This window comes from Oryzias latipes, chromosome 10 (assembly GCF_053564925.1).
Source record: "Oryzias latipes strain Hd-rR chromosome 10, Olatipes_Hd-rR_3.1".
Taxonomy (NCBI): Eukaryota; Metazoa; Chordata; class Actinopteri; order Beloniformes; family Adrianichthyidae; genus Oryzias; species Oryzias latipes.
The window spans coordinates 2,300,752-2,325,511 of record NC_136246.1 but is presented as its reverse complement, the minus strand read 5'-3'; the positions used below and the strand labels follow the sequence as shown (position 1 = coordinate 2,325,511).

The 24,760-nt window shown below is 42.3% G+C and overlaps 1 protein-coding gene across 3 annotated transcripts; it reads right to left on the bottom strand.

The window, feature by feature from the left end:
• Positions 1–419: 419 nt before the first annotated feature.
• tmem33 (transmembrane protein 33) lies at positions 420–5,742 on the bottom strand. 3 transcript variants are annotated; one of them, XM_004086465.4, is made up of 8 exons: positions 5,602–5,742; positions 4,875–4,941; positions 4,348–4,442; positions 4,082–4,269; positions 2,118–2,185; positions 1,734–1,867; positions 1,502–1,585; positions 420–1,251 (listed from the first exon to the last, which is right to left on the bottom strand). In XM_004086465.4, the coding sequence occupies exons 2-8, from the start codon at positions 4,920–4,922 to the stop codon at positions 1,122–1,124; spliced, it is 747 nt and encodes a 248-aa protein (XP_004086513.1). In that variant the 5' UTR covers positions 4,923–4,941; positions 5,602–5,742; the 3' UTR covers positions 420–1,121. The 3 variants fall into 3 exon arrangements, with proteins under 3 accessions (XP_004086513.1, XP_011471410.1, XP_011471409.1); XM_011473108.4 differs by having other exon boundaries at positions 5,489–5,659; XM_011473107.3 differs by having other exon boundaries at positions 5,477–5,635.
• Between the last annotated feature and the right edge of the window lie 19,018 nt (positions 5,743–24,760).

The window sequence follows — 24,760 nt, the reverse complement described above, 5'->3', positions numbered from 1 at the left end:
CAGAAAATTAATGTTGTCATGTATGTTACACATCTGATTGCCTTTGTTCAGAAATAATGTAAATCTGTTTTCAGTAGGATTTTTGAAAAGAGTTGTTTTTATTTATTATTTGGTTTGCAAAAGTCTTAGAAAATGTGGAATAAAATGATTTTAATCAATTTCACAAATAAAAACAGAAAAATTATCCGCTTTTAGGATCTCCTTTTGTAAAAATAAAAAAAGGGGGTAGATAGAAAAGACTTTTCCCTTTTTGATTTTGGATAACCCAAATGTGTTCCAGCTTAAAAGATTGTTGTATTGTGTGGGAAAAAATAAGCCTATTTTACAGCAGGAATGGGTTTTTCTTTCATCCGTTAGATCTGGGCCGATGGTCACTTGCAGCCCTGACCAAGGAATATCACCACAAACAAAAACGTGAATTTTCTTTATATTTCTTCTGATTTATTAAAGAGATAACTTCATTTTTGTTATACAAAAATGTGGCATGACTGTAGGCAAAAAGCACATTTAACAGGTTTAAAAAAAGTAGGCTTGCGGAGGAGAGCTAGGAACGTTCATAAATGAAAGGAGGTCAAGTTTTCCATCTAAAAAACATTCAAACAAACATGGCATGCTTTGTCAAAATCATTTTAAATACGCATCCTAAACCAAACGGTTGAGCGGGTTCAATTATTCTAAAAAATACAGCAAATTTTATTCAGCTAAAAGCTTTTTTTTTAAAAAACATTAGCCAAGCATGTTTTGTATCAATGGAAATCACTTGAAGTCAAGCATTAAAACAAACAAAAACAAGATTTATCATGTATACATACATACTCAAGTAGTTCAGACTGTTAATGTTTTATTATAAAATAAACCATTTCTTTGAATAAATAGTGAACAGCTGATATTTTGACATTGCCGTCTGTAGCAAGAAGATGAAAATCAAAACCTCCCCAAAGGACTTCAGAGCATTGGAGGCTGATCTCTGACTGCACCGTCACACAGAAAAAGACTGAATGTGATCCTCAAAACACAAGCTCCTTCCACTGATGGCATCGTCTGCCCAGTTCCACAGCAAACAACAAACCAGGACAGAAAAAAGCAACAGTAAAAGAATAAACTAACATAATTGGTAATAATCAGACCCCTGTGGGGGCAAGCCGGCTGATGAAGGCGATGCTGTTGAGGCACATCCTCCTGAAGAAGGCAGGGCAGGCAGGCTTCATGACAAAGTGCTCCAGAAGAATCCGCAGTTCAGTAAACAACGTTCTGGTGGAGAAGAGGAAGTGTTCAACGATCAGCGTGTACTGTCCTGTAAAAGACGTCTACATAGGTCCGTCCCTGATGAAGCAAAAACCTTTGAGCAGCCATTTTGTTTCCCTTCAGGCTTTACTAAAACTTTATTCTTCTCGTTTTTTCACTGCTTGTTTTTTATTTTTTCACTGCATCCACCGCTCTTTGCACGTGGCAAACATTTATAGAAATGTTCATATCTAAATGAGCATGTCTGACATCTTACCGGCAGTACGGGTTTCTTCTGGATGTGTAGCGTAGAGAGAGGAATCGGTAATAAATGAACGGCAGCAACAAGCTTCCTTGACCACTGCATCAAAAGACAAAGATATTTATGAAGCAGACATGAAAACAGAACACAAACACATCATGACCCTGGACAGGCTGATCCATGCATTGATGCTGCAGACTGAAAGCTCTGCTGAAAACAAACAGACCCGATGTGAGGGTGAACACACCTGAAGAGCATGAAAACGGTGGCGGGCATTAAGAAGATCTCGTTACAAGCTATGAACTTCAGGATGTTCTGCTGATTGGTGGATAATTTCTCCAGGAGGTTTCTGACGAACATCAGGCTACCAGGACCCAAAGACTGTCGTTACAGAAGGGAGAGAAAATGGTAAATGGCGTTTAGTTATATAGCGCCTTTCTTCCTACAAGGACAAAGCGCTTTACAGTCACAGACCCATTCACCCAGTCACACACACATTCACACACTGAAAACCCAGCAACAACATTTCAGTGGACCCATGTTCACACAGTAAATGGTTCACTGGTATTCACAAAAATGTCAAACATATATTTCACATCATGACATGAAGTAGTCACTGACTTGTACTTACATCAAGAACCTTCTTTGTGTAGGTGGTTGCATGAAGCAGAGAAAACAGGAAAACCGGGAAGATGCTCACTGGAAAAAGTGTTAAGGTTAAAGGTTTCAGGTTATGACTAATATTTGTGAAAGTGATGAGAAGACGTGTCCCCATCAAGCTCATTCATGGCCAAATGTCCTGGAGCCCCTCCCATCAAAGAATGTCGTCTTTAGTCTTTACATATCGTTATAAGGGGGACCCACTTGTGGACCCCCACTGTGCATCATCACTGGGTGAAAATAAGATTAGGAGAGTATTGTGTTCTGTGCTGCCCTAGAGGAAACTTAGAAACTAGGTAGGTTCTGGTTGTGGGGGCATCAATGTTCACCAAATGCCCAGCGATCCCTCTCTCTCAGCTCAATGCCTCCAACTCTTCCCTCTAGATCTTCTCAGAATGGAGAAGTAACAGCTGGATGCCTGAGTTTCCCGCCAGTTCAGTGGTAGAGTGTCCGCCCTGTGACTGGAAGGTCGTGGGTTCAAATCCAGGTCAAGTCATACCAAAGACTTTAAAAATGGGACCCAGTGCCACTCACCATTAAGGGGTTAATCCATCAAATGGTTCCCGAGCACGGCTGTGTCTGCAGCTCACCGCTCCCCCAGGGGAGGGGGGTCACATCCCCTGGGGGAGCAGAGAACACATCTGATGGGCCTTTAACTTGACTGTCAGCGAATCCCATTTCCCTGCTTGCATCTGTGACGTTTAAAGTGAAAATGGGTTGAAATGTTTTGACTCAGCCGTCTCTTCACCATTTTGCAAATGTACAAAACCTGCATTAGTGACAATATCCACCGATGCTTCAGTCAGGTTCATGCATCATCCCTCTGCCACCTCTGAACAGAACACCCACATCCCCAAACCCTAAAGTGACACATTCCTCCGGCGTGTCTGAAGAAATCCTCTCATCTCATTTTTCTTTGCAAACCTGACAGAGTCCAACCAGCAACGCGTGCGGCTCACTGCTGCGCTGAGTGGAACGCCGTTCCTGCAGGCGTCTCCAAGTTCAGCTAACAGGAGGACGGAACTAAAGGGTCTTGATCACAGTGATCACAGAGGGGCAGACAAAGGGCATCACGCTGTCTGAACACAGCATTAGGACACCGCAAAAGACATTTCCAGTGATCGATGTTCACGCCGCATTATAGGAAATAAATCTGCTTTAACCCAAATACTCGTCTTTACCACATTTCTGACGGTGTTCCACAGAGCTGTGACCACCAGTGTGCCTCTGGTTCATTTGGTTTTTCTTTTCACCAGCTTTACATTTTATAGGAAGACTTCTTTTAAATAAAATGTTGCAGCATTTGACAATGATGCCATATTTGCTCTATCCGTGCTGCCCATGAGGCAGCCTCACCGCATCAGCACACCAAAACCTCACTGGGGCTTAGAGGTTTCCACGTGCAACAACTTTGAACAAACTAATGTTTACATCTTCATACTTTACGGCCTGGAAATCCTAAAAACATTGAACGATAGAGCAGATAAGTTTTAAGTTTTACAATAAAAAAATCATATTTAATACCCTTAAAAGACTTTTTATGGAAATATTTAAAGACTTTTAAAAACCTGAAGACAGTCTGATGTGAAGAGATGGAAAAGACAGAATCTCTGCCAAACCTCAGGAAGAACTCAAGGAAACAAGCAGAATAAACAGACCAGGGGGGAAAGGTCATGTACTAGTGTCCCTTTCAAGGAAGGAATGTGTTCTCCGCATTTGACCCATCCGGCGTATGAGCGTCGAGCCCGCCGGAGGAGCGGTAAACCCAACTGTGCCAGGGACCCATTTGGTGGTTTGACCCCCCAATCCAAGCCCTTAATGCTGAGTGTCAAGCAGGGAGGCGCTGGGTCCCGTTTTTGCAGTCTTTGTATGACTTGGCCTGGATTTGAACTCACTCTTCCACATAGCAGAATGGATGACAGGATGAAAGGATACTGGTGATGGGGTAGGAGTTGACCAGGATGAGGGAATAGAGCAGGTAATGGCAGCTGTCCTCCTGCAGGGCCTGAGCCAGGAACGCCCGGCTCAGCTGAAAGCGGGGCAGCCTCTGGTGTAAGCGCAGCGCACTGGTGAGGGCGTTGGCCAACAAGGCTCTCTGGTAGAAGTTAGCCGCTGCATAGGGCCTACAACACACAGAACATGACAATGATTGGATGTCCTGTTAAAGGGACTTCTTCTCCAGCAGAACTGGGAGGACTCACCCCAGGACGGGCAGGATGAACATGACAGAGCAGTAGACGGTGAAGAGACGAGAAAGCCACATTGCACTTTCCAGCTTGTTGCTCATTAAAAATTGCTGTTGGGAGAGAAAAATGCAACTTAAACAGAGCTGGTTGTTCACAATTTAAGCCGTTTTGCAAAGTTCAGGCACCCAGGTCAAAGTCACTAAAGGCACTAAATCTGTTCTGAACCTTTGTTTTGGTCAGGATTCAATTGATGAAATAACCATCTTTTTACTATTCATTTTCATCTCTAAAGTACTGGGACTTTTTGAGGGGAAGTTTTTGAAAAGATCTAGTTTGAAACAAGTTACCAAAGTTACTGTGCTTCTAAAATTAAAAAATGAATTTATTACCAAGTAAGGAGACAGTTTTATCTGTGGTTAAGCAGACAAAATCCAGACATTTGCAGTCATTGTTCAAAGACGTCGTCTGTCAGAAAAACCTGTAAATGACTATAATTCAACAAAAAAACTCAGAGGATGTCTGGGGGTTGATATCCAACTTACCACAGGCCCCAGCTGGGGAGGGGGGCTTTGTTGGTTTGTGTCTGCCATCTTTGGAAGAGGGTCCGCTCTGTTGGAGGAGGAGGAGCAGCATATTTGTACACTGAAAGGCGTCTCAAGCTCCATCATAATGATCAAAGATTTGGCGTTTTTTCAGATTTGACTCCATAAAGTGGTTCAGGCTTTGGCTTGATGTGATGCAGACATGAGGAGACCTGAACCCCCCAGCGCAGAGGCATGTGCCCCCATTATTACCCCATCAGGACATTTGAGCAGGTGCTCCACGGACCCACATCCAAGATTCAATCCATCCAGCTATTGATTCATCATCATGGAAACCAGAAGGTCTCAGTGATGTCAGCCGATCATCGAAGAAAGCTAGCATCATGTTCAGCTGACCACCATCGGCCTAGCTTCAACTTTACCTCATTCAATAAAACGAACTATTCTCAAAGGAGGGAATCCTACAAACAACCAGAAACTGTAAGAGCGTGAAATCGATCGAAACAAAAGCTATGATGGTAAAGGAGCATCAGCAGGTGGGTCTAGAATATTCCTTCACCATCCTGGCTAGCCTCCGTCAGCGTTAGCATGATTCATTCTACCTTCCTCCGTACATCATGTTACCCTGACGACGCTTGCCGTCCGTCCCTGTTGCCTGGAAAACCGTGTAAAAACGCCAAAGTCTCGTTCCGAGATAACAACTTCGGCCACGAAGCGCGTGTCTTACCAGTGACACAGCATAGAAAGCGGCGTGGCGCGCTAGCCTCTGCGAGAGCTGCAGATGCCGGACTGTAGTAAATGATCAGCTGACCTTCTGAAGCCAGTCACCAAACTCTCGCGAGACTTTGTAGATGAATGACGATTACGCAAAAACGGATCTGCCCTGCGTGAATGCCGTGAGTGCAAACGTCACAAGACAAAAAGAAAATGTTTGTTTTTTATTATTCTAAGAAGAGCGGCCATAAACCGCACACGAACGGGCTAAAGCATCTTTGTTTTAAATATACCCAGCTAATGAATGGAATAATTTTACTTTAAACTGTTTAAGGGTGTTTTGTTTCGAAATACGGTTTCATCCGTGAAGAAGATGGACACATTCCTGTCCTTTAATAAATAAACTATAGGACCAGAACCTTGAAGGTAGTTAAAAAAGGAAACCAGCCCTACAAGTTATCAAGGTCTGCTCAGCTGCCAAAGTGAAGACGTTAAAATAATTGCAATAATCTTTCATATTTGCAGGGAGGGGGGGGGGGGGGGGGGGGTCACTTTGAAGAGTTCCGCATAGAATGTGGGTCTAGTCTGAACAAAATCCGTTTACCGTTCATCAAAGCGGAATGTTTGCATTTTTAAAAGCTTTTTTCAGGGTCATTAAAAACAGTGTAACCCACCATAGAAGATTCTCAATAATTGTCTTTTCTTGGTGTACGATCGTAAAATAGACTTTTTTAAATGGCGGTGTTTAAACAAAGGTGGAGAATGTGTTTGTTTCCCGCAGCGCCGCACTCTGATCTGCTGCGTCTGTGAACAGAAACGCCAGCAGGTGGCGCTCTTGACCGGCCTGTCTCATTACTGCAGACTGGCCTATGGTATGAGCCCGATAATTATTTTAGCTTTAAGTGTACCTTATTTGGTCCCAACATGTTTAAAATGTTACTTCTGTCTGTTACAGCAGCACATACATCCACAGAATATTGACACGAGTGTCGCAGGATGATGTGTTTGCTGCAGATGCCATTTAAAAATATAGGCAGTGTAAGCACTGTAGAATCTAATTATTTCTTTGCAAAACCTAATTAGGCATTAAAAAAGGTTAACGCCAGCGCCTGAAACGTTTTTGTTTAATAATCCCATTACTGCCGGCTCATCATGTATAAAATGGTGCAGGAGGACACTATGTTTCCACTCCTTTATGGGAATCTCTGAGAAATAGTCGCAGATTTTTTGACTCTTTTCTGCTATTGGAAATTAGAGCTCTGCATAAAAACTACGAAGACTGAGCTCAGCGCAGGACGGAGTAAGTAAGGTCGCAGCGCCTTGTCTGCCTCGCATGCATTTTCTATGTTTAATTGATTCTTCTGCCTGCCTTCCACAGAATATGAATAGGTTGTATTTTTCTTCTAATCGTTTGGGTGTCACGGGAGCGCGCACACCTCCGCCAGTTACCACGGTTAGTTTAGAGTCAGTGGAAGTGGAAGCATTTCCAGTCACTGGAGAGCTTCAGGTGATCAGCATCCATTCGATGCTGCGTTTCTGAGCGGCTGCGCTCCTCGGCGACAAACGTCCCGCGCGGTCGGTCACCTGTGGACACGTGGACGCGTGACTCTGCTCACCGGCAGGTTCCAGGAAAGTATACAAGTTTAAAAAAACACACACACACACACAAAACTAAAACGATTGTCCCGCTTCACAGATATTTCTGGAAAAACGTGGAGACGCATTAGAGTAAACCACTCGAGCTTCTATCATAATGACAATTTCTTATTATTCCTGTGGAATTGATCACGCAATTAAACAGAGAAATGTGAGCAAATGCATACACGTTAAACGAATCCAAGACAGACAGAAAGAAGATTTTAATAAAATACTATTTTAGGTTCTGGAGGCTTTTGCGCATCATTTAGCCGTCAGATTCGGGTTTCCCGCTTCATCCCGTCCTGCTGCTGCTGCTGCTGCTGCTGCTGATGATGATGATGATGATGGGGCCCAGAGTCACGCGGCCCGAACTCCGTTCTGGTGGAAATTTCTAAAGGAAAGGATCGACAGGTTTATTTCTTAGGCTGTAGCCAAGAAAACTATTTTTTTGTCATTTCTCTTCTTTCCTTTCCACGAATGTCGGGTTGAGAAAAAAATACGTATTTTTAAGAAAATGTCAAAACATTTGGATTCGAAATGTTCTTCATTTTAAACGGATCAGTTAGGCCACCGTCAACATTTTGGTCTCTTTGCTTTCTTGACCGCAGCAACATCTTCGTGCATTTTGAAATCGGAACAAACAACAGCTCTACCTTCCTGATCATTTCTACATGAAAAATAGAACAAAGTGACAGAGTGCGGCGCGTGGAGGAGAGGGCGCGCGCGTGGATTCGGCCTCCACTCCGGGTGAATCTCACCAAAGCAAACCGGGCCTGGAGCGCAGGAGGCGGCGGAGGAAAGAGCCGTGTGATGCGGGGAGATGGGGAGGAGGATGCGCTGAATTCTTCTCAGACTGCTTACAGAAGCATGTCGAACATGCGCTGTCAGAGCTTTCTGCGCGCCTTTTGTTGATCAAAGAGACGTTTCGGGAGAACAACAAGCCGATGATCAGAGAGGAGAACGAAAAGGATCCATTTGAATGGATGACAGTCATGTCGTTGTTCAGAGGCCTAAAAATCTCTAAAAACATGATATTTTTATAACACCTAAATGTTGCTGCTTTTTTCTGCCGAAGATTTCCAGCAGATTTTTAAGTCAAAAACAAACAAAACTCCGATTTAGTAGCAATTTGAAATCGAAATTTGAAAGAAAAAACACAATGTGAAACTGCAAACAGGAGACTGCGTGTTTTTTATCAGCACTGTTCCTTAATTCTATATTAATTAATCAAAACACAGAAAAATGCATTTTGATCAACCAAATCTAAAAAAAAAGATTGATAAATTAAAAAGAAACGTCTCTTGAATATTCTTCCTCATGCTGAAATAATCACTGAACTGATGCTTTCTAAATGCCAATAAGTTGTTTCGCGTTTGTTTCTCCGTTTCTTCACATCTGCTGTGAGTCTCCCACAAATTTAACTTTAAAATTCACTTCATTTAAAACTTCACTCCATCACGATATTATGTGAGAAATGCACAAAACTGGCGTTCTGCTGTAGCCGTAATGCTTTACGACCACAGATGAGTCTGGATTGGATCCTCACGTTGGTTTGTTGATCAAAGCTCATTGGTTGGTGATTAATCACAACATATCTAACCCCTTAACCAAACGACACAGAAAGCAAAGAGATCCACCAAAAGAGAACTGTCTCCTTTTCTGAGGCGTAAAGCCATGTTTATTTGGAGCTTGAATGGGGGCCTAAAGGAACTGATGGCATCAGGATTGTCACCACAAATGGTCTGGGCGTTTTGCAGGGTTGTTTGACACAGCCCATTATGTCACTGGTCACATCCCTCCAGTCCGCGCTCACTTGGCTTTGAAAAGGAGAGAATTAATCATACAGTTCAGTTTGTAAAGGATTATTATATTATATATATATATATATATATATATATATATATATATATATATATATATATATATATATATATATATATATATATATATATATATATATATATATATATATATATATATATATATATATATATATATATATATATATATATATATATATGCGCGCGCCTGCATTGTTTAGCTGTAATGGATGGCTTTAAATTTTGCCGATATTATTTCCCGTCAGTTCTGGAAACAAATTGAACATTTATTGCATATATATTAAAAATTATGAAGTTGTCGAGAGAGGCTGATGTCTCTTTTATTGAGGCGCACCGAGAGGTGAGGTCTCCCCGGATCAATTTCGCTGTCTTGTTACTCCAGCAAGAGGATGTTTGGAAAATGCCTGAGCCGCTAAATTGATTCAGAAGCGAATTCATAACTTGAGGCGTTTAAGCAATTTAGTGGCGCCCAGTTTTTACCCCCATCTTTTCCTTTCTCCCTGTTTTGATCATTTTTGCGGCTCTGAAACCGTTTTTTCGGCGTTCAAGTTTTTCTGTTTTTCCTTCTCTATGAAAAATGCATTTAATACACTGGCTTTGGGTGGCTTTACAAACATAGTCATTAAGGAGTCACAATGCTTTTACTGTGCACTTCATCTGAAAATAGAGGCTGGTCTGACACCGTACGAGCCTTTGGAAAACGGCCTTGTCTTTGTGCGCCTGTGAGGAGATGAATGGCCCGTGTCAACCAGATGATTAGTTTGCACTATTAAATTGTCAAAAAGGAAGATTTTTTTCGACCCTAATAATGCCTTTTTGTGAGGAATTATGGAATTCGGAGTTGTTTGCAACAGTTCGGGAACTCACAGGGCTTTGCAGAGGCGAGGGCGGAGGTCAGTCAGAGTTCTCAGCGCAGGGTCCAGTGTGGCGCAGCAGTCAAGGGGGTGCGGAGATTGTGGGTCATTTCCTGCTGCACGGATCCCGCTCAGACGAGCGAAATCACTCATGTTTTTGGGATTAGAAAGCGGGCACTGCCGTGCGCGCAGCGCCCGACAAATGCGCGCCAACGTCCCCTTCGCGGGAAGTCACAGGCCAACATGACAGTGTGGTGTCCTGAAGGACATTAGCCTGCAGCGTGCGTGATCCAATGTAGAATAATCCCGCCAAAATGTCGGTGGATCGAGATCTTTCTGCACGCACACACGCGCGCGCAGCCGCCTATCTGCACGTTAAGGCCTCTTCCCGCCTCTGCTCTGTTCTCGCTTGTTTTGTGTTAAAAGTTAACAACTTGGCCCGATCCATCTAATCGCCAGCAACAAAACTATGTTGACTCTGACACTCGCCTCCATTGTGCCCATTCTGCGCCTGCCCTCACTTGAAGATTTATGTATTTTTGATATTAAATTCCTTCTGTCATCAAGACTACTCTCTTGTTGACTTTTCTTGACCCGCCGACCTCGTTCCCCAAACTTTCCCATATTTAAGGCAGCCTCCCACCCACCGCTCCTCTGCCCTGCCACAGCTCAATGCTCTGCGCCTCCTTCTGTTTGCACTGTTCTTGAACTTCAGCGTGCTGCCCTGTCCTCCTCCTGTACTCTGAACTCTGCCCAACAGACTCCCAATCTAAAGAATGACGCATTGTCTCTTGAAGACTTGACTTGAAGGAAAACAGGAGCGTACAGCTCGGTGGATCAGTGCCGGCTAAACTCCACTCTAAGTTCTGAGTTGTAAAAGTCCTGCAAGCTGCAGCCCCCCTGTCTTAAAGCAGAGTGACGGATGTCCGTCCATCTGACTTTCCCGTCACCTTTACAAGCCTCCCCCTGGCTGCCCAGCTTGCTAATTAGTTAAACAAACATTCATACTAATGATCCCACTGGCCTGGTGAGCTTCGGGGTTTTTTGTTCGCATGTTTTGCCCCAGTTTGTCCTGCTGGAAACTTGGCCCCTTTGACCCGAGCTATCACTGCGCCATGGATCGCCCTGGCCGGAGTCCATCCCCCACCGGGGGCTAAAGGGCAGCGTCCGAAGGCCGGGAATGCCATCAGCAGCTGCTTGCAATGTCACCGTGCACAAAAGAGCCTTGGTGAGCAATCCCTCTATGTGCTGTCAGTGTTGTGACAGGTCTGGGCTGACATAGCAAAAACAGGCGGTCTGTGTGAGCAAAGAGGAAACCAACCTGAAAAATGACCCGAGTTCTTAAAAAATCGGGAGTGCCAACAATCTTTTATTTCCAAAAACAGAAAGCAAACGAGTCTTAAATATTAGGCCTAAAATGATCATGATCATGAAAAGCATTTGGCATCTCGGAAACCTTTTCAAAGACAACTCAGACGCACATCGAAATAACTGCAGCCGCAGTGGCAGCAGCATTCATTTCGTTTATTTGAGCATGTTTGCTCTCAAAAACATGCATGCGTTCAGAAGGCAATTGTATGGCACGCAGACATGGCATACGCGCATGCAGGTCGGTTTGGAAGCAGTCTGCGTCTCAGCTGCGCGCGGCGCCGTGCGGTTCCGCCGCGTTCTGCAGCCCGCCTCTCGGTGTCATTTCCCCGGCCTGCAGTGTCTGCGCGCTCCAAGGAGGTCTCGACAGAAATTGATACTAATTGCGGGGACTGTACACTGCTGGCTGGTGGAGCGCCTGCGGGCAGTTGCAGGACCTGCTTGTCACCGCCTAATTGACAAGGCCTTGTCTGTCCTGGGAGCAGCTGGTCCTAAGCACTGGCGCGCATTCGCAATCTTGACACGGTCCCCCCCTAGCCTGGAGGAGTTCTGGGGGAAAGCGCCGTTAAAGAGAGATTTATTGAATCTCCCTTTGGGTGATGCTGGATTAAGTACGCAATAAAGCCTTATTTTTCCACGGGTGCAAAAGAAAGCCACGGTGCTGGTATTAATAAGAAGATGGCAATTAGGCCAGACAGGTGACATTTCTGGTGGTGTTATGAATCACCGCAAACAAGACAAGAAGCGCCGACGTGGAATCGGGTTTAAAGGAAAGTTATTTTGCTTTTGCAGCTACATGGCAGACAATGGGCCCAAACAAATCCAATAAACACAGGGGGATGGTTTGACCAGTCCGTTTGCAAGTGCAGACACAAACCACGCCAGCCATTGCAGTAAAATAATCGCCTTTTTATTCTGGCCTGTTTCTATTGGAACATGCTTTAAAAGCTGAATGCACCAAAAAGAGGGGAAAAACAAGCAAGTATTGTTGTGGTCTGCAAACAGAAAAAAGGCCTTCCTTCACTTTCCCACTGTCTGTAAAGAGGCGCTGCTTTTCTGGGCCATTTGAACAGAAACATCCAGATTTTTGTCCCCCTGGTGTTCTCCGGACGCGCTCCTTTCTTTCTGGGTAACAATGACAACACTGCAGCACCCCGCCGGTGCGCCACAGTTGGGGATCTCCCGGATTGTTCTGGACATCTTTGGATTTCATCAATCAAAATGACTGCAGTTTTCCATAAAAATGCTGAATTTGGTCCTGGAACGGAGCGGGCAAGGTAGAAAATACGAAGCTGTCCTTCTTGATGATAAATGGCTGCCCTTTGATGGAGCAAACAGAGGTACGCGCTGCAGCACTGAGAAACAGAGGATAGTCAAGCGGACCGCTGTCCTGCCTCAGAATGTGGCAGAAATGAATCACCTCTCCAGACAAGCAGAAGTTTGACATCATTTTTAAATGTAAATAACTTCAAACATTTTTATTTAAGGAATTTTTGAAAAAAACTGGTAAATCTCAGTTTTCCCGGAGACTTAAAATAATGTCCAGGATTCTCTTTTGGCCCCACCACCGGATTACTAAGATGTGAAGAGGTTTGAACATTCTGCTCCACAGCTCCAGTATTACTGCCTCTTCCAGCCTGCATCATCATCATGCCCACTGTACCCCAACCATCCTTTGGTGTCCATGCATCCACACGTCTCTTGAGGTGTTTCCTCTGAGCTGCTTAAAATCTGCGGCTAATTATCCAGTATTGACATGTGTCCCGCCTCAGGTCAGCAGGTCAACAGTTGGAGATTAATAATGGAAGCAGGAGGAGGACACACCACTGTAACAATGTAACTTATGATTATCATCACTTTTGGGCAAATATTATTTTTGAATGAACCCTTTAAAAGTTAAACACTAATTATTTTGAAAAGGGCTACAATTGTGTAACAGCAAAATAGTGTTTTATTTATGCAGTTATATTTTCCACAGTATTCCTATTATTATTTGTCATTTATGCGCCATATTTTTTGTTGGCGGGTGCTCTCTTTTCTAAAAGATGTGGCAGAAGTGACTGGCTTGTCGAGCTTGAAGAATTGTTTAATTTCCAGGCCCCGGCGTTTCCTGAGGTGAGGTCTGCATTGGCTGCTAATAGAGATCTAATTGATGGGCCGAGTCCCGTTTCCGTGCTCTCTCTCCTTTTATTGCGCCCCGGCGTCTGCTGTAAAATAGGTCTGTAATCAGATTCCGCCTATTCCTCCTGGAGCAGGATGAGAGCTTAAGGCTGCAGAGATAGACAGAGATTGGCCAGGAGGAAAAAAGAGAGTTGAAAAACAAGAGAAAGAAAATCATTAATAAAAAAGTTAAGCTTGAGTAGAAATCCAACATACTGTTGATGAAAGAGAAGAAAGCCTGGTTTAACATATAAATTGCACTCCCTTTTTTGTTACTTTAAAACCGCTGCAGTTGAAGTTTCTAATGCTGCTACATTACTTAATAGTTATTCTCTACATTTTGAACCGTAAAATTAATTTTGTATTCATCTGAGCTGAGATTTCTGCGTGTCATAAAAAGCTGTGCCTGTCAAACACTGCCATCTTTCTAACATTGTACTAAACACCTTCATGAGTCAGATCTGCACATTCTGATCATCAAAAGCACAACAGCCATCCAGATGCCCATCACCTCAGACCTGCAGCAGCAGGAGCAAACTAATTCTCCGTTTTTCTCCTCTGCTCTGTTTTCCTATAGAGCTTCCTGGAAGGCTGCGATTGGCTGCCTGTCTCGGCAGTGATAGCAGCCCTGGAGCCGAGGATGATTGATGACGTTGGGGGCAAGGCCGAGCACCGGCAGCATAAAGCCCCATAGACGCCTCAATAAAGAGGCTGGCTATAGTGGAGAGCCCAGGCCCCGCTCAATAGGGCCCCTCCGCCTCTGAGGACCCACGGCGTGCAGAGGAGTGCATGGAGACAGGCAGAGGAAGAGAGGGAGAGATGCTCTGTTGTTGGATAATCTGTTTAGCTATCGAGCCAGCAGTCGTCTGAGGCTGGATAAGTGCAGCAACGGATGTGTGTGGGGTGAGAATAGCAGGGGTTGGCTGGTGAAGCGCTGGAGGGAGAGACACAGAGAAAGAGAGAAGAAATAGATCATCCACTCCCAGAAGGCATGATGGGAAAAAGAGGAAGCGGATGAACCAAGCTAAAAATGAGATCTGCAGTCTGCTTTCCGTGCATGCTGCTGTTATCATCAAAGGCCAAAGAAGTTCATCCCAAGAAAGCTGCTACCCTGGTGGCTATTCTCAAGTGTGCAGATGCATAACTGCAGTGACCTTTGCTTCAGAAGATCATCGAGGCCCCAGTAGGTTGGATTCCTTCAGTGCTGGGTCCATGGCTGGGCCCCCAGACCACATGCAGCAACCCCCCCAGTTCACAGCAGTGGTGAAAAACACAATTAGGCAGCAATCAGCTCCTATAGGTCAGCTTTTAGTGAGTCCAGCACAGCTACATGGTGTCCTGCAGACTGTCCTGGCTGGAGTTGGCTGGATGGAGCTCTGAGAGAGAGATGTCTGTCTCCAGGCAGCCCTGTTTGCACAAAGTCACTTTTACCTAATCTGTTTCTATTTGTATATGTGTGGGGATTGGATTCCTACAAGCATAAGCTTCTTCCAATCAAATTTTCAAAGTCTTGTATTGACTTATTTTATTTAATGTAATTTTTGTTTTGATTTGAAATAAACAATTGAATTGAATTATATTGTATTTCCAGGTTTAAGAATTAAAAAGAAAGAGTCCTTAATTCACAACAGCTGCTTTGTTTATTGTCTTATCGGTTATCAAGTTTGAATATTTTATATGATCACTTTTTCCCTGCTGTTTCTGAAAATAATCTTTTAAAGTTTCCTCAAATCATTCAAATTGTTGTCTGTGTTTTCATTCAGTAATGAGGGTGTGCGTGGTAATGTACTCAGGATTATCTTGGACAAACCGCCTCACATTTGAGTGGATGGAGGGAACAGTTTCTTTTTTGCGGCTCATGAACGTGTTCTCAGGCGGGGACTTTCAGGAACGCAGTTGAAAATGTTGGCTCTCTGCATAAATGACAAACCAGAACCGTCTTTGGTGTCTCATTTCATTCATGAAAATGATTTAGTCAAACAGGATAAGATCCAAACCAATTCCATGTCTGACCGTCTTTGGGCTCAAACACTGAATGTAGACACTGAACAGGAATCCCCGTGGGCGCAGAAACACTCAAAAATGTGTTGTTTCTTGAAAACACATGTTTTCATTGACATGATGTTTTTCTAAATGTCGTATCATTAATCTGCATCACTACAGTTGCAGAAACATTATATGAATCCTGTTTTTAGAATGATCTGGCCTCTTTTGTAAATTATACAGGTTTAACCCTTGTGCTATCCTAGGCACTTCAACATTGGGAGTTGGGTCATCTAGACCCACTAGACAGTGCTCTGAACCTTTTTTCTTCAATGATTTGTGATCTTCACTGGTGTCCATGGATTACATGAAATCTTTCCACCTTTATCCACCTTTGTCATGGTAGGGAGAACACGTCAATGGAAGGGGGGGGGGGGGGGTCATCTAGGATAGCACAAGGGTTAAAGCAGGAAATCTATTTTTAGGATGGTCCCATTCTGCAGAAATTACAATAAAGTGTTCACTCTGGACTCTGTCAGTTCTGTTGGGATGCTGAAGTAAACAGTGGAATGCACACTGTGCTGTCTGCTCAACACCAAGACAGGATGAAGCTCCAGAGTTTGAAGGCCTACAAGCTCTTTGAAAACATATTTATACTTTCCATAATTGCTTTTTTAAATCATTTCTACAAAGGTTTATGTTCAGACACTGACCTGACTGTGACACCATGGCAAATTTAAAGAAACCCCAAGAAAGAAACCTCGTAAAAAAAACAATACCATAAAGTAGCAGAAGCTACATGACTTATCAGCTTTGAGCACTTCAGCAAAGCTGTTTCTCAAAACGTTTTTTTTAAGATTTCGAGGATCTGTCCAGACATGAAAGCAGCAGGCAAATAGTACGAGAGGTAATTAGTGTTAGAGGTAAAAGTGCAACAATGTTTGCCCATAAAGGAGTTGTGCTTTAGGTCACAAAAGAACATCAGTCACATCAGTCAGCTTTTCCTGCCACTTATGGACACTGGAACTTCATCAGTGCTCCAATCGATCCTGTGCTGACACACTTTTAAAGAAGACTGGGGAATGACTTCAGAATGTGGAGGCATGCGCTTGCTGCTGTGCAGAGACAAAAACACGAATGCAGTGGAACATGATTTCAGTCAGACTCTGTTATAAAGCAGCAGTAGAGCCAGAATGCTGAACACTGCAGAAGATGTTTTGTTTTTCCCAGTCGGCTTTAGCAAAGGAAACCAGCCTGGCAGGAGGCAGAAGTAATGAAGTAGCTGCAAAAAAAGGTTAGGTGTTAACAAACCTTTGACAAAAACAGAAGAAATAACAGATGTAACTGAATAGTTCCAGTGCTGAGAATCTAGAAATTGCATTGTCAGCATTAATCAAATTACGTGTTGACAGAGTCCACAGTGTCCCTCACAAACACACCTGCACAGGTACAGTTATCACATTTGGAATGATTCCAATCAGTAAATCTCTCTAACTTGAAATCCCAACAAACTGGAGCACAACAAATGTAAATAAAAAAGTGAGGGGTCCTGAAACTGAGCGGGTCAATGACAGCATTACAGTCTATTGTCTCTTTACGGACATGTGATTAGTGGGGATGTTCATTTATCTGATATTCTTAACTTGATTTGTCCTCAGAATTGATTTGACTAATTGTGTTGATCATTTGGCAGCAGGGAACAAGTCCAGCTGCTCTGATCATCTGGAAGAGGTTTGATGCTGCATGCAGTTACTTTGGAAAGGGTTTAAATGTTTCAATGTGGTAAAACTCTGCTGAAGACGTAAAGAGGAGAAATCTTTCTTCAGCGTCAAAAAGGGACTGTGGTCCATGAAGCAGGACAGACTGAAAACCTACAGACACTCTTTCTATTAATTCATCGTTAGTGAAACTGGAAAAAAGTCATCTTAAAGCTGAAACTAAACAGTTGCTTTTGAACTATTCACTTGAGGGGATTCATTTAGAGCCAGTCTAACACCAAACTGTGATGTCAGGGCAGAGTGTGTGTGTGGTCCAACACCAATTTATTTATATTTTCTTTTTCCAAAACCCTCAAATGAGTTTAGGTAGGATACTATTGACACACATCCCATTATACAGTGTTTCGCAACGAATTCACCCCCTTGGATGTTTTACCCCTTTCTTGCCTTCATAAATCAATCGTGGTCAAAAACATTTGTATTTTGTCACACAAACATTTATAAGAAAAAAAACTTTGATGTCAAAGTGACAGCAGATGTCTACAAAGTAATGTAAATGAAACAAAGGTATATAAAGTAATGTAACTTATAACTTATGTAATATTACATTCCCCCTTTCAAGTCAGTATTTAGCAGATGCACCTTTGGCTGCAATCACAGCTCTGAGTCTGTGTGGAGAAGTTCATCTTCACAATGCAGTTTTGCTCCATTCCTCTTTACAAAACTGTTAAAGTTCTGTCAGGTTGCGCAACTATCGGGCATAAACAGCCCTTTCCAAGTCCTGCCCCAGATTCTCTTGGGTATTGACTCAGCCACTCCAGAACGTTTACCTGGTTCTTCACTCCTCTGTAGCCTTTGTCTTGCTGGAAAATAAACCCTCTTCTAAGGTACAGTTCTCTTGCAGACTTAAAAAAAATTGCCCCCCAAGATTTCTGTGTATTTTGCAGCATTCACATGATGCTGCCACCACCGTGCTTCATAGTGGTGGTGGAGGGGTGGTTGCCGGTGTCCAGTGTTTGGTTTTCACCAACCAGCATGCTTGTCTGATGGCCTAAAAGCTCTATTTTAGTCTCTTCAGATCAAAGATTCTTCGTCAACTTGAAGATGGAGTCTTCCACATACTTTTCAGCTCTAATTTGCATTTTCCTCAACAGTGGTTTTTTTCATTGCACTCTCCCGTGAAGCTTTGAGTGGTGAAGAAGCTGAACAGCAGTTGCTACATGAACTTTCTCTGCCATCTCAGCAAGTGAAGCCGGTAACTTTGTTAAAGTAGTCACAAGGGGCTTGGTGGTTTCTCTCACTCATATGCTATTTGCACAATCACTCAGTTTTTAAAGACAGCCTGATCTAGGAAGGTTGACCCATGTGCCACATTCTTTTCCTTTTTAGATGATTGATTTCAATCAAATCCAGAGGATGTCCAATCTCTTGGAAATTCTTTTGTATCCATCCTCTGAATTGTTATTTTTCAACAATCCTTTCTCTGAGCTGATTGGAGCGTTCCTCTGTCCTTATGGTGTAGCGGTAGCCAGGAGTACCGCTCCATCAGTCTGTGCAGGGACCTAAAGGTCCTGAGACACACCCACACCTCTCAGGGGGTCATCATTTCACTAATTGTAAAACTATTGGCACTAATTGGATGGATCTTTATTGAGACCATTACATTTAAAAAGGTGCTGAATAATTATGCAATTGATTATATTTCTTTATTTATTACATTTTGCTGTAAAAATCTATTTTCAAAATGAAATTACATTTTTTCCCCCAGTAAAGTTATGTGTGAAAAATCACAATATTTCTTGACCAGGAGTGATTCATGAGGGCAAGAAGAATTTAGAGTTTGACAAAGATTCAGGGGTTTAATAGTGTGGTTTCCTTATAGGGCCTATACTACGCAAAATCAAGTTTTTGAGCTTTAAAGTGTATAATAATGTTCATTCCTCAGTATAAAAAACACCAAAGATGTATTTTGCTCTGTATACGCATTCCTCAGTATTCCTCTAAAAACCTGCACTCTGAGCAGCAGCCCCTCCCATTCCACGAAAATTAGTGTTTTCTCACATTGTGAGGTAAACCAGTGAGGAACAGCCCCTTCTAGGAAGAGTCTGTGCTGTCAGCCCCGCCCCCCGCTGACACGCCCACTTTCTACAAGGAGCTAGCTGTCATTGGCTAATCTCTTTCCTTTTATGTGAACTATAGCCACATCTTTCTTTACAAAGCTTGGATGTTTGTTTTCTTGGGAGAGACGCAGACTCACTGCTGAGGTCGACTCTAGGATGTCATGAAATGGGCGGCACCCACAAGGAGTGAAAGGCGGAGCCTCACAGATTGAAAATTCTTACGTTCAGGTTGGAAAAGAACCCAGGAACATAATTAATAGTTAATAAAAAATCATCTTTTAGTGTGCTGAAGTCATATATGATCATATACATCACGTGTCAAACTCAAGGGCCGGGGGTTAAATGTGGCCCCCATGTCATTTTATGTGGCCCACGAGAGCATAAAAGTTTTTAAATTCTTAGAATAAAAAATTAAAATTGTTGTGTATTTATTCATATCTAGGGGGAATCGGACTTGAAATATCGGATTGGGCAACTATACATTATGACTTAAACACTGTCCATGTAACCTAACCTGACAGAATCAAATTTAAAGGATTTATTCTAGAATAACAAGCAAACATTCTATTTCTATGCAACTGGAATTACAGCTTAAAAAAGTTAGAATAGTAAATAAATAAATGAGTTATTTAACATCAAGGAGTTGTTACATTTATCTTTCATTACATTTAGTTACATGTATAAGTTATATCTGGCCCTTTGAGGAAAACCACTATGCTGATGTGGCCCTCAGTGAAAATGAGTTTGACCCCCCTGGTATATATGGATATTGTTTACTATAAATGGCTGAAGAACAGCATGATGTGGGCCCTTTAAACACAGAGTTAAGGACATGTTTAGGTTGCAGAGCTTGCATGAAACAAAACTGATATGCAAACCGTGGCCATAAACCTTGGCTGTAAATTCCGTTTTTTCTGTCAGTGTTGAAAAATCTACAACATTTGTAACAGTTATGTACATTCTTCTATTCTGTGTGGAACGCACCGGTCTATTTTTATCCAGATGCGACGTTATCCATCATATTGTCTTTATGACTGATTTGTAAATTGTGTTTATGTGCAGCAGAAGCAAATCCAATCCAGATTGCTCTCAGGTTGAGCTATTACCCAGTCCAGAAATTACTCCATATTACAGCTGTTGTTGTGTGCATTGATGGTGGGCAGAGGTTAACAAAAGGCCAAGACAAACCCAAGCCACTGGCGGTGGCCACATGGGGAAATGTTGGCAGGCGAGCCAGAGAATAATCATAGACTAATCTGATTTCCAGCTTTGATAATGGAGGGGCAAGCTAAATAAGAAAAATTCCAGGCAAATTTGTGCAAATGAAAAAGGACTCCTCCTGACATAATGGTACAGTGGAAGGCAGCCACTAATGACCAATAATCTGTCTAAGAGCCTCTCTGTCTCTCCCTCTTGTTGGGTTCTGCCTCCATTCTCTCTCTCTCTCTCATCCAGTCCCACCCCCCACCTGACCAGCTCTCATCAGTATCCTCTATGCGTGTCACGGCCATGTGACACGACCTGGAGGACCGATGCTGTTTGTAGAACTGGTTTGCCTGTCACATCTCCATCATATGAACTTCTCCATTAATGATTGTTTGATCCTTTGCTTTGCTTCAAAAAAAGATGTTGGCATTTTGTATAAAATTTTTTTTAAACTATATGTTATAAATCAACTGGAATTGTCCATGGAGTGTTAGGGAGTCATCTACGTAATTCAGTGGTTGTTGAGAGTAAAGTGTGTCTGTCCTGGACGGACAGGTTGAGATGGTGGAGGGTCTTGATTCCCTGGATGTTCAGATGGAGGGAAATCTGAGCCGGAAATGCAACACAAAGGCTGTTTCAGACTTTACTTATTATAGGATGTTCATAATTTTTCAATTATGTAAATCAGTTTGTAAACATTCAAACCAGCTCACATTGAGTCACACGAGGGTCAACTCGAAAAGATGGTATCGTCCCAAAGTGCCTTTGGTCAGAAAACAGCGGGACATGAATGGAACATGGAATCGCAAGGTTGTTTCAAAAAGAACTGGCTGATGACGCATCAGACATGCCAACATACATAACTAACCAATACTAAGGATTTAATCATGTTCAAATCTGTAATGGAGTCAAACTGTTGACATTTTACAAAGTTACTGTCAACCTCTACGTTTCGTTTGTTTTTACATTTCATGGTTATGATGCATTTTCTGCTCATTTACTGTGTTTATCCTTTCAAATGTTGCGATTTTTACATTTTTTGCTTGCATTTCATTTTGTTTCTAATTTGATGTTTTTTAGGGAGACAATTTTACCATCAGTCCAGGGACAGCAGATGAAAATAGCTTTGTAGCTGTCTCTGGTGCATTGGTAGTAATGCTTTTTAATGTGCAATGTTCCTGTCAAATAAATGAACAAATAAATAATCAAGTTGATTTATAACTGCATTTGTAAGATGGTGAGAGTATCAATACATTTTCCTTGCAAGATTTTTGAAATATTTCCCTTTAATTGTTTCAAATTTGTAGACATCATGTTTGGAACATTGACAGTCAGCTTATCTTAACTCCAAATATTCACAGGGTTAGGTATGAGCTACACTCTTTTCAGTCAAACTCATTATATTAATAGCCTTTTATTTGTCCTAATGCTAAAAAAGACATTTTTCATTTAGTTAACATTTATTTATATCATTTATTTTTAAGTTAAGCTACATTTAAAGTTGCTGTCTAGAGCTTTTTTCTCATTACAGTGCAAACGTATTGCACTGTTATATGTGTTTCAATGTCATCACACAGCAGTTCCTGCTCTCCCACCTCCCCGTGAAATAAATCCACAAAACAACACTTCTCTCAGCCAGCAGCACATTGGCACTATGTTCATGACAGCTTCTAATAATTGGTAGATATTTTCATATTTCCAGTTGAACGAGGAAAGGCCAAGGCCCCACGGATGTGAGTGCTGGGGTGTCGGTTAAGGAGACAGCAGCCCCCTTGGCTGCAGTGTTGCCACTGGCTGCCTGGCTCGGTGGCCCCAGAGACCCTTGGCTAATTGAATTGCATCCCCTGATTAGATTATTGTTGCAGCAGCTTGCTGCCAATCTGAAGTATGGGTGCCTTCTATCCTACTTAACCCTTCTGCCCCCCACCCGCTGCTGCAGGCACACACACAGCTCACACACTTGGAGCCAAGGCAGATTGCCCAATATATTCAGGGGCCATCAAAGTTGGCCAGTTTTGTTATTTTTCTTTTGCATTGTCTTCACTCGTAAAAGTGGCCATCTCTCACCGCCTGGACCGCTCCACGGCTCGTTCTTCACCAAACGGCTGAGCCTGGCAAGCCCTCAGCATCATTACTCCACCTTTGTTTTTATTTGTTTTCTGTTTTAGTCGTGTCCTGCTGTATTCATTTCTCAGAGGCTCGGAAAGAGCCAGAAGAACCAGAGGCAAAAATCATGGAGAATTTATGCTTTTGTCTTTCATGGACAAGAAATCCATAGAGCGATATTATCGAAGCATACATCCTGGTTTAATAGCAGTTATTGCATAAGAAAAAAACATGAATTGTGTTCCTCTACATAGACTACAAAACAATATAATCTGGTTAAAATATCATGCAGATGCACTGCACCTGCTGCTATTTAACTCCTGTCTTCACAATTCTGGTCACAGCAGTGTGTTTAAGGGCCAAGAAGCTCTCTGACCTTTGAACACCTTGTCTTCTTCGCCTTCTGTCTTTTTGATCATCCAACTAATCAGAACTTTTTTTGCAGTTTGACTAGTTTTGTAAATGAAACTGTACAAAAGTGTTTTTTTGCATGCTGAATTCTTAGTTGTACCAAACAGCTACTGTGAACCCTTCATAACATTTACATGCTTTCCTTTTTCAGGTTTTGTCTCATATTCAACTTAAATATATATGTGCTAACAGTTTTTTTAATCAGAATTGGTGACTTGTATGCTTCAGAAAGAAACTTTATGATTAAAGTGTGCTTCAGAAAGCTAAATTGGAATGCTGACACATTCTTTTAGAACACAATCCAAAAGACAGACTTTTACGGTCTCATTAAATAGAAATAATTCATACATACAAAAAGCACATTTTCCACCTCCTATTATATAACATCAAAGGCAAAAGCAGTGATAACAAACATGTCTGAAAATGCACAACAATCTGTGACCCATCACTGTCACTCATGTCTGCAGACTCATGTTTGTCATGATCCGAACAGCAAATGACAATGTTGACTTAGCTCACAAACACGTTGCAGCTAAATGTTTGTCTTCATTCACATTTCAGTAGGCAGTGACACGAATCCTCACCTCATCCATGGACTGTGTTGACATTGACAATCCATGTATATGCATGTAGTTTTGTTGGGGTGTTTAAAGTGAAGAAAAAGAAGGGTCAATCTTGAAAAATGTCTGTAGATAGTAAATTCTTAATAGTTATCCAAACCATAGTATATTTAAGTCACAGAGTTTGGACCAAAATGTTGTGTTTTTAGGATGTTCTTCAAACATCAAAGATGACCCCATCATGACTTTGGCTCCTTCCCTCTCAACGACACCTGCAGGACATGTCATCTCATGCGTTGCCACATTTCAGTTTCAGACCGATGCATAACCCAGACGAATGTAAGTGTTCACTGAGGGAAAGTCATGTTCTGATGTAATTATCATCTATTGCTTCCTGTAATCACATCAGATCTCTTTTGAACAATAATCTCATGGTGAGCGTCTGGAAGCTTGGTCCTCCTCCCTGTTTATTGTTCTCCACTCCAGAAGAACACAATTGAATTGAGAAGTCAGCTATTAGATTTTTTGCTCTGTAGAATAAACTGAAATTGTATTTTTGCTGGAAATTATCAATACATCTTCAAGAGCAAAAATGAGAAGACACAACACAAAAGTAGACCCTGGGAGAAGAGCAAAGGGATACAATGCAGCAGATGAAAGATGAGGAGCAGCGCATGGAGAGACTTTCACCAAGTGGAGAAGGGCTTTATTGACATGTGGGGTCAGATGGACATACTGCAGCTTGTATATCCCTTTCGGGATGCTGTTTATACTCTACATTTTCATAATTCTGGGACTGTTAGAATGTGGAAGCAAGCACATTTGCACTGAAACAATTAAAGAGGTTCTGAAACATTCAAATCTCAATTTAAGCAATTAAAAAGCAGAATGGACAATTAAAGCAAAAATATTGTCTTTTCCTTTCACAGCACAAATGAATGTGTGTTTAACATTTTTAAAAGCTTCTCATTTTTAATAAAATATTGTGAAATAAGCAACAGCTGACATTGCAGTCCACTCACAGCAGTCAGCAAAATATCAATGCATCTGCATTCAGCAGTGGACGGCTTTCCTCTTTCCTCGTCCTCCAAGAATAGTTGTAGCAACTGCAGAGTAGAGGATGTGGACTCCTCTGCATGAGTCCTGCAAAAACAGTTTTAAGGAAATGGACTTTAATCTGATCTGTCCATAAAAGAAATCCTTCCCA